General features: G+C 46.4%; 1 protein-coding gene and 1 non-coding gene across 2 annotated transcripts; both read left to right on the top strand.

The window, feature by feature from the left end:
- The first annotated feature begins 270 nt into the window (after nt 1-270).
- On the top strand, nt 271-4,628 carry RPL39 (ribosomal protein L39). Its single transcript, XM_026478901.3, has 3 exons — nt 271-389; nt 2,009-2,112; nt 4,374-4,628. Exons 1-3 carry the CDS (start codon nt 387-389, stop codon nt 4,420-4,422), a joined length of 156 nt encoding a protein of 51 aa, XP_026334686.1. The 5' UTR covers nt 271-386; the 3' UTR covers nt 4,423-4,628.
- LOC113241297 (small nucleolar RNA SNORA69) lies at nt 3,725-3,856 on the top strand. The gene has a single exon (XR_003311519.1). It is a non-coding gene; the product is annotated as a small nucleolar RNA SNORA69 (small nucleolar RNA).
- Nucleotides 4,629-9,472: the final 4,844 nt, after the last annotated feature.

Below are 9,472 nucleotides of genomic sequence, written 5' to 3'. Positions count from 1 at the left end.
TTGCACTCGGACGTGACGTCTCCCCTGCCCGCCCCTGGAGTTAGCCCCGCCCACTGTGCTCACTGTGCCTTCGGGAAGGCGTAGCACTTCAGCGTTTACCGCGGGCTGTGCGCCCCACCCACGAAGCACACTGACAGGCTCCTGAGCACCGCACTTACGGAAGTGCTGCAAAGCGAATGTCATTTCGCGCGGACTGCCCTGTTCGCCAAGTTCCCACGGCAGCGCGGCCGCACGCGGGGGGCGGAGTGAGGGCCGCAGAAGGCGGCCTCTGGCCTCATCTTCTAAGCTCCGCCCTCGGCGGCGTCTTCTAAATACGTCCTTCCGCCCACTTCCTCCTTTCTCTTTTTCGCCGCCATCCTGCTGCGTGTGGCTGGCTGCTTCTCGCCATGGTAAGTCCATCCGTTCCCATCGGCTCCGGGGTGGTTTCCGGAGACCTGAGGTCTCTGCGAGCTTGCTGGCGCCGCACACTGCGTCGAGGTGCGGGGGGCATTTTAAAGCCTTCTGTCCTGGGAAGGTCGAGTTGGGCCACCGCTCCAGTCCGCGGGCCTAGAGGGAAGCTAGCAAGCGATCGAGGAGGGGCCAGCTGGGCTGGCCATGCGAGGTCCGAGGGCTGGTGCTTTGTGCGCCGCCCGGGCTAGCGGGGGTTCCCACTGCCTTTCGCCCTTCTGGAACGAACTGTGACTCGGAGGGAGAGAGGTCGAGGGGTTCACTCCAGAAATCGTGGCCCGACAGTGGGTTGCCCGTCACACGTGCCAGGCATCGAGAAGAGAATGCGGTCCGCTGGTTTTCGGAACTTTTTTAAGTTGGCGGCCAGGATTATGCCATGTTATGAGCTTACAGGGCTTGAGTCCTTTGTTCAGGGGCTTAACGCACCTCCCCGTGGAAGCACCTGGAAGAAGGAGTGCTGCGGTGTGGATCTGTGTGCCATTCGGGCGTTCTTCTTAAAATGCTAACTGCGGACAGTTATGGTCGTGGGTTTTACCTGTGATCGTTTTCTGAGAAATTAAAATTGCTCTATGCTTCTAGGTATGGAGAGGATCAGTATCTGGTTTTTTTAGTTGGCAGGAAATTTATAACTGCTATAGTGAGCTGGGAGAGAGAAGTGTAGTCTTTGCCGTCTTTGTAACGGGCTCCTATTATGCAAGGTGCAAGGGTGTGTTGGACCACGTTGGCTAGACTTGAGACTACCTGCCATTTCTGGATTGTCCTGCAAACTCGAGCGGGGGTGGTTGGAGTTGGACTTAGATGACCCAAGTTCTTAAAGCCAAAAAATGAAATGAGAAACTGGGCAAGTTGTCCTTGAAAATGATATTTTAAGTTGAATAGAATTCACACCAAAATGGTCAGTGGGTGGGGGGAACGCCTGGGTGGCTCAGTTGTTTAAGCGACCCACTCTTGATTCCGGCTCCGGTCGTGATCCCAGGGTCTTGGGACCCAGGCCTGCATTTGGCTCCGCCTTCAGCGAGAAATCGGCTTACTCTGGGACTGACGTCTTCTGTCCCGCCCCTCGCTCTCTGGGGCGCACGCGCTCTCCGTGTCCTTAGCTACCCCTGGTTTACGTAGTGCACTGAAGCTCATTGACTTGCAAGTGCTAAATTGTTCTGGTTGACAAAAGGCTGTGTTCTTTTGTGAAAACCAAGTTTCCCAGCCATCCCCACTGGTCTCCTGGGTGCTGGGGTGACAGCAGGGAAGACTGGAAGGTATTGGCCTTGGAGCATAGATGACCTGGGTTTGAATGCCAGCTGTGCGCATTAATAACTCTGATCTGGGGTAGGTTACTTACTTTCCTGACCCTTGGCTGATTTTTATTCGAACAGTGGGGATCATGGTATGTGCGTCCAGAAGTTGTGAGGAAAAGAGCAAAGGGCGTGATGGGTTTAGCATTGAGAGCGTTGTTTTTGGTAGAGATGAAACATTCAGATGTTTGTGGATCGAGGGTGTTCCTGACCTTGAATCAGTGGAGCAGGCTCTGGTGTTGCTGTCTAAATTGATTGCGTTTCCTTCCCAGTCTTCTCACAAGACTTTCAGAATCAAGCGATTCCTGGCCAAGAAACAAAAGCAGAACCGTCCCATTCCCCAGTGGATTCGGATGAAAACTGGTAATAAAATCAGGTAAGGAAGGGGCGCCTGGGTGGCACAGCGGTTAAGCGTCTGCCTTCGGCTCAGGGCGTGATCCCGGCGTTATGGGATCGAGCCCCACATCAGGCTCCTCCGCTTTGAGCCTGCTTCTTCCTCTCCCACTCCCCCTGCTTGTGTTCCCTCTCTCGCTGGCTGTCTCTATCTCTGTCGAATAAATAAATAAAAAATCTTAAAAAAAAAAATCAGGTAAGGAACCCCCACAGCCACCTGCTTGTTTTGGTGGTTGCGGTTTTATTTTGTTTCTTAATTAATTAATTTTTTGCTGGGCAGCAGAGTTCATTGAGAGGTAGCAAAGTGATAGTACAAAGCTCCCAAGGAGAGAGGGGACCTGAGAGGGTTGCCCTGTGGTGGTTCTTTTAACGTGCCTCCCTCGGTGTTTCTAGACAGCAACCCAGCCCGCAGCTGGGATTGGGGGCAGACACTCCAGTGTTCATTTCCCATTGTCTTCAGTCTGCACCAGAACGTGAGGTGGGGGCTGTCTTCGTTATCATCGCAGTGGGAAGACGATGTTGCTCACCCAGTCCAGCTTGAGGTGTTTGTCTTTTCTAAAGATTGGGAGTTGCTCTTTACTGCAGAAGTAGTTGAATTGATGCTTTTGGAAAAAAGACTTTACTCAAATGGCTGCGGAGGGCCTCCAGGGTCACCTAAGCTAACAGGCGAAGCTAAACCGGAAACGCAGGTCTCCTGCATGCCTTTCAGTCTCACTGCTTTATGGGGGACCAGGTGGACCTTGAGACAGGTCTCAAAAGGAAGAAGAATAAGCATCAGAAATGGGTGATACTTGCTCAAGGGTTCACAACCAGTGACAAGCCCCTGGGTGTTAAACAGCTTCCAGAACTTGGGTGTGTTTAAAATGAAGTATTAGATTTTCTGGCTTTCCCAAATAAGTGAGCCCAAAGGACCACAGAGGAGGAGGAAGCAAATACTGTTGCCAGGATTTTTATTTGAAAAGCCTTTTGAAGCTGAGACTCCAGAACGGGCCTAGCAAGTGGGTCCCTTTTGCAAGATCTTCACGCGAGTATAGCACTCTGATTTGATTGAATTGCAGATGTAAGTGGGATTAGTTTGCTGGTGTGAAGACGAAGATGTGAATTGGGGGCCTGTTTTCTTAATTCTTTGAGGCAGCTAAAAAGACGGGTGGAAATCACCACACCCTGTCACGTTAGAGGCCAGTTTCTGCCTTTAGTTTATCGTATACTGAACACTGGCTTTTGTTATTTATATCGATATGTGTAGGAGATGTCTCACTGTTGGAAGTGCAGCTAGATCTTAAAACCCATGTGTTGCCCTCATAACAATACTGAGAAAAGAGCATTGAGCCGCTTGGCGGAACGGTTACTTCGGCAGCTCAGCCCTTGTGCAAGCTTGATGGATTTGTGTTGAGAACCTCAGGTGTGTCTAGTAAAGCCCCTCTTCAATGTGTTGACATGAACATCGGTTTCTCCGTCCTATCCCCTGCCGTTCCCGGGTTATTGTGCGGAATGAAAGAAATGTGTGGTTAAGAGTATACGCTCAGCCCGGAGAACTGGCAACAGTTGAAAGATTCTCTTACCTCGGCTGTCTTGCAACTTTTTGAAGTGTATTGAAAGCAGGTTGCAATTACAGTGCTTCCTCTTGTGGAAGTACTGACATTATCCTGCTGAAAGAAAATCTGTGTCCGTCGTGTTGGATTTTGCCTTTGTGAGGGTAAAATCGTGACAGATTGACAGGGACAATTCCGAGGTGGCCTTAGCTCTGCAGATCTCTTGCTTTGATATTGAAATGATTGGGGGTGTTCCTAGTGTAACACTTAATGCAGGGGCTTTTATGTGTGTGTGGTCCATGATGTAGAAGTGTTGCTTCTGATGAAATTTAGAAGGGGGGGTTTCAAAAGAGATGTGTCTGAGTCTACCCCCCCAGGTATGTTGAATCAAAAGTAGGTGGGTGTACTCTTGGCGGGGGGAGGCTTCTGCTCTTCGAGGGGAGAGACTCGTCCACTCTCAATTAAGAACCAGTGTGTTTTCCTAGCCTAGAATCATTCCGAGAGGTAAAAATTTGATTTGACGAGTTCTTGAACGCATCTAGCAAATCACTTTTTACTCCCAAAGAGAGCTCCAAACCTGTTAAAGGAAGGAAAAATGGGACCCTTCGCCTTTCAAGGATTTTATGGTACTGACATGGCAAAGTTTGTGGTGAATGAGGGCAGTGAAATTGAGGTCAGACTGCCTTTGTAACCTACAGTTCTTTCTGTGCAGGTACAACTCCAAGAGGAGGCACTGGCGAAGAACCAAGCTGGGTCTGTAAGGCGTCACACATCATGAGACGAAACACCTAATTGGCGCTCATATTTAATTAAGCTGCGTAACAGATAATGTATTCTCTATCGCTCTGTAAACATCCTTCCTACCTGGCCATGAGCCACGTTTTATCAGGGAGATGGTTTTTCTCTGTTCCTAGGCCTCTGCACCAATAGATTGGCTCAGTAATAAATGTGAGACTTTTCAGCTCTACTGCTGTTGTGTTTCTCATTTGTGAAGTACAGAATTCCCCTCTCCTGTCAGATGATGTATAGCGCTGTCGGATAGAACTTTCTGCAGTGATCGAACTGTCCCTTGATAATCAAGTATGTAAAGTGTGGCTAGGGGGCGCCTGGGTGGGGTGGTTCCGTGCCTTGGGCGTCTGCCTTAGGCACAGGTCATGATCTCGGGGGTCCTGGGATCGGGCTCCCCGCTGAGTGGGGTGTCTGCTTGTCCCTCTGCCCCTCCCCCTGCCCTCTCTTAAAAATAATAAAATCTTTTTAAAAAATAAAGTGTGGCTAGTTTGAATAAAAAACTGATTTTCGAATTTTTATTTAATTACGAAGCTCCTTGTGGCTAATGGCTCTTACATTACACCTTACGGGAAGTGAGTATATGTGTTCTCATACCTGTGGGTAGCATTCTTCAATAGCATCTTTATCTGCTATTGTATAATGCCAGTCTTTTTTTTTACAAGTCTATTTGTAAAAAATTATAAACAACTGAAGCCAATTTGATTTTTAAAATCAAAGTTCATTTAGTGATAATGTATTTTATAATAAAATTGTAGTAAAATACATTTGTTAGTTTAAACAGTATTGTAAAAATCATGTCGCATGTAAAATTAGGAAATTCATAGTTCATAAAAGTACATATGTTTTGTTGATAGCTCATGAGAACATTATAAATTTACTCAAGATACAGAACAAAATTCACAGGCTTGACATTTAGTACTATAGAGTTTTATGCTGAATCCACTGATATTTCTGTTAATAAGGTATACTTGAAATAATTGGACCACCAATGGACTGACATTGTATAACCAAGATCTATTGGTTTTACAATACGTATAGTAATTATTTCACCCAGTAATTTAAATGAGAAATTTAGTTTTAACACCACTGACCTACACCCTTAGCAGGAAAATTAAAAAGCACTGGCAGCTTTGATTACCATTTTCATGAATACATAAAAGACAGATCTGTACATTATATAGTTAAAATTTGTACAAAAAGTCAAGCCGTGAAGTATTTTTGCCCCAAGAAAAGTTCGGATGTTAAGACTTTGTTAACAAGTGTGTGAAAGGATTTTTACTTAAAATGTTGAACCCCTGCACCACTTAAGTGAAATTTAGCCTACATGTTAACATTTTGACCTTATAGAGTCAAATTTCTGTACCTCACAGAAGGTTAAAGCTGGAATGCCATTAACAAATAATGGTATAGAAGTGGAAGAACTTCGGTGAATTCAATAAAAAAAGTACATTGCATTACATAATGTGCAGTTAATAGTTCAGCAAAGTACATTAAGTATTCTGAGTTAAGTGACCTTCCTTTAGTCCAAGACTTCATACATCTTTACCATAGAAAATATCCTTCAAAACAGAGTCACTTAATTGTTTCCATAGCATGCAGTTGTTAAAAAGGTACCGTTCCAGCGCTACCATAAAATTAATAAGTAACTGAGAAATAGCCATAAGTCACAGGGAACTTAACGTGCTTCACATGGTCTTGGGTTTCTATATGCAAGCCCACTGCTGTGCTCGTGCACTTTGTACAGGGAAATCAGGTGAGGAATGGAACTCAGCCCCCTTACCCTTCACTTGGTCTAAGTGGATGCAAAAAGTAATAAAGTAATAAAATGGCCTCATAAAATTAATAGCAATAAACTCTGCTTGTCCACAGTGAATACTCTATTTTTTCATAAAGTGTAGGCAGTGTTCCTAGAAATCCCATTAAGGAAAAACCAAATATCTCATGAAAAAGTGCACAAGTTTGTCCTGTGTGTAAAAAATCTCTTAATCTGGGTGCAATTTTTAATCCAAAATGGTTCATACTACTCAAATACATCAGAGTATAAAAGCACAGCAACAAAACAACAACAGGAATGATTGCCAGTGAGATGGGAATGAGTGTGAGATAAGGGAGTCTCACATGTTACCAGTTGATGGAACTGTCTTTGTGGCTTGAAGTTATACGCATATGGAATGAGTCTGTAAATGAACGCTATAGGATGAATAAGCTTTGAACTTGAGCAACTGTTAACAGTTTCTTAATTCAGGAGCATGACATAGAAAGGAACTCCCCAAAACAGGCAATTGGTTTGATTTCTTAGATATTAGAGAAAAAAAAAAGCATCTGAAAAAATTACTTGTGGGACGCCTGGGTGGCTCAGGTCTTGATCCCGGGGTTCTGGGATTGAGTCCGATGTCGGACCCCCGGCTCAGAGGGGAGTCTGCTTCTCTCTGCCTGCTCTGCCTGCCGTTCCCCCTGCTTGTGCTCTCTCTCTGACAAATAAATAAAACCTTTAAAAAGGAAAAAAAAATTGTAACAATTAGCAAACGAGGAACAACATTAGCAACCGAGGAACAACATCGAAAAATCAAAATGAAATACAGGGAACATAGGAGCTGACATCCCCAAGATACCAAAGGACAGAGTCAGACCTCTTCACATTAGAATTTCAAGAAATATAGTTAAAGGAAAAGCTAACTGGGCCCTGCACGGCAGGTTAGATAATGCAACCCCTTGGAAGGGAAATGATCTGGTCCTCTCATAGTTCTGAGATGTCCTCTATCATCCAGTTCTCTAGAGACAAAATAGCAAAAGCACCTAGTTTCATTAGCCAAGGCCCCTTTTAGACTTAAACTCACCTCTGACAAACCGAAGTTTATATTAACAATGATCAAACTACTGTTTTAATAACATTTTAAGCTTGCAATATTATTTTTCTCATGCCTCCTCCCGGTTACTGGTTCGGAGGTATATATGCTTTAAACTAGCCAAATTTACAAGTTCCTATGGCCTCCTCATTCCGAAGACATTCAGACAAAGGTTTCATAGTGTTATGATTGTTCCATCTTCTAAGAGTTTTTGATCCGGAGCATGTGTTTCTGTATTTGTGCCACTTGCTACAGGTGCTAAGCTCACTTCATTAGAAGGAGGAAAAGTGTTCTGTTCAGACACAAAATGGAGTTCTATTTGCGTTAATGATTCGAGGCTCTCAGTATTAGGAACAGCCTTAGGAATCTGCTGCGGCACTCTGTTATCTTCAACCATGATGTCATCTTCTTCACTGTCCTGGTCCTCTGGCTCTAAGCTCGGTTCTGCCTGCTGGTTCTGCCCAGGAGGCTGTTACCTGTGGACTGGCCACAGCTGCCAGAAGTCTGACTGCTCGGAACAGCATTGCTCCTCTGGTTTGCTGGTCTCAGCGATATAATGAGGTTGCGGCTTGTTGGCGATCATCATGTCTGTGTCATGTCTGTTACTTGATCAAGACTCTTCTCTATGCCGTTAATTTTTTTTTATAAATATGCATTCCTCTCCTTTATTTTTTTGATGATTTTATTTATTTATTTGACAGAGAGAGAGACAGCCAGCGAGAGAGGGAACACAAGCAGGGGGAGTGGGAGAGGAAGAAGCAGGCTCCCAGCGGAGCAGGGATCCCGAGGCGGGGCTGGATCCTGGCACCCTCGGATCAGGCCCTAAGCCAAAGGCAGACGCTTAACGACACGCAGGCGCCCCCATGCCATTAACTTCTAAAATTTCATCATTAACAGCTAATAGTCCTGCGCTTTGAGCCAGGCCTCCTGGGACAAATCTAGATACTTCTTCTTCTTTATTAGTATAGCTGTGCCAAAGGCACTGGAGTCTGCTTCTTCCTTTTTTTGTATAAAAATCCTAAGCAGTGGATTGGCCGTGGAAACAGCTTTGGGATAATTATTGTCATTATTTATAGGTAGTAAGTCTCCGTGGATGTCTGCATAGCCTGCTAAAACGTCAACATTGGGTATCTTGTTGCAGTAATCCATAAAACTCAAATTTCCAGGTTTTGGTCTTTCCAGTGAAAACCGACGAAGTTCAGCTGCAAACTTGATCCTCACCTCCACGGTGCCCAGGCAGCCGCTGCCTGCTGCGACCTGGTGGCTGCGGGTCATGCTGAGGCCCGGCCGCCCCCCGGGGGCGCAGGGAGCAAGTGCACCACCGGCTGGTGGGCTGGGACGTGGCTGTGGCCCGGGCCGCTCCTCACAGCCCCTGCGGATGGTCGGCCTCGGCTCCGCTCTCCGCACAGAGCTGGGCTCGGCGGGCTCCTCACGGCCCGGGACCCGGGGTCGGACTGATGCCAGTCCTCAATACAAGTAGGAATCCGCTGAACCAGGAAAAATCAGACTGGTCTGCCTGGTCTTGTAGAACCTGTGAACTAAATTTCTGCATCTTTAAAATTGTTGAGAGAAATCAAAAGACCATTTTGGCACCTACTACATTTGATTTCCTGGGCATTTATGTGTCAGGCCCTGTTCTAGGTACCTGGGATTAGTTGGTGGATAGACGCATGTATGCTAGCTAGGCTAGTAACAGGCCACTACGGAAGCCAAAGCAAATGTCTGGAAAAGGTGGGAAGGGAGAAATTCCCTAATTACCTGTGGAATGAAGGTGAAGCTATAGCAAGAGAAAGGGGGGAATCAAGCTTGGTGGCAACCCCATATCTAGTTTGTAGGAACCCCGTGCTGGGTGAAGCAGAGGCAGCAAGTGGTACGGGCGGCATGGCACAGGGGTCTAACCTAGGACCCCGGTAGCAGGCTCCGATGACCATAATCCTTAAGGACCAGTGTTGACCAGAAGTTGGAAGAGTGGGCTTCAGAGTACCAACTAAGCAGCCTAGGAACCTGGGAGCTGCGGCTGTGTGGATAGCAGTAAGCGTTAGGCTGCTAAGAATATTCCACCGGGCCACAGCGGGGGGACTTGGTCTAACTGGCAGTCGTGTGATGTGATGTTTTGGAGCATTAAAAATGCCTTAGCCTCTTCAGAGTAGGTTGGGACAGGGCGAAGGTGGCCCTG

Source organism: Ursus arctos, chromosome X, assembly GCF_023065955.2.
Source record: "Ursus arctos isolate Adak ecotype North America chromosome X, UrsArc2.0, whole genome shotgun sequence".
Classification (NCBI taxonomy): Eukaryota; Metazoa; Chordata; class Mammalia; order Carnivora; family Ursidae; genus Ursus; species Ursus arctos.
The sequence above is the reverse complement of the archived record's forward strand: the minus strand, read 5'-3'. Positions and strand labels throughout refer to the sequence as shown.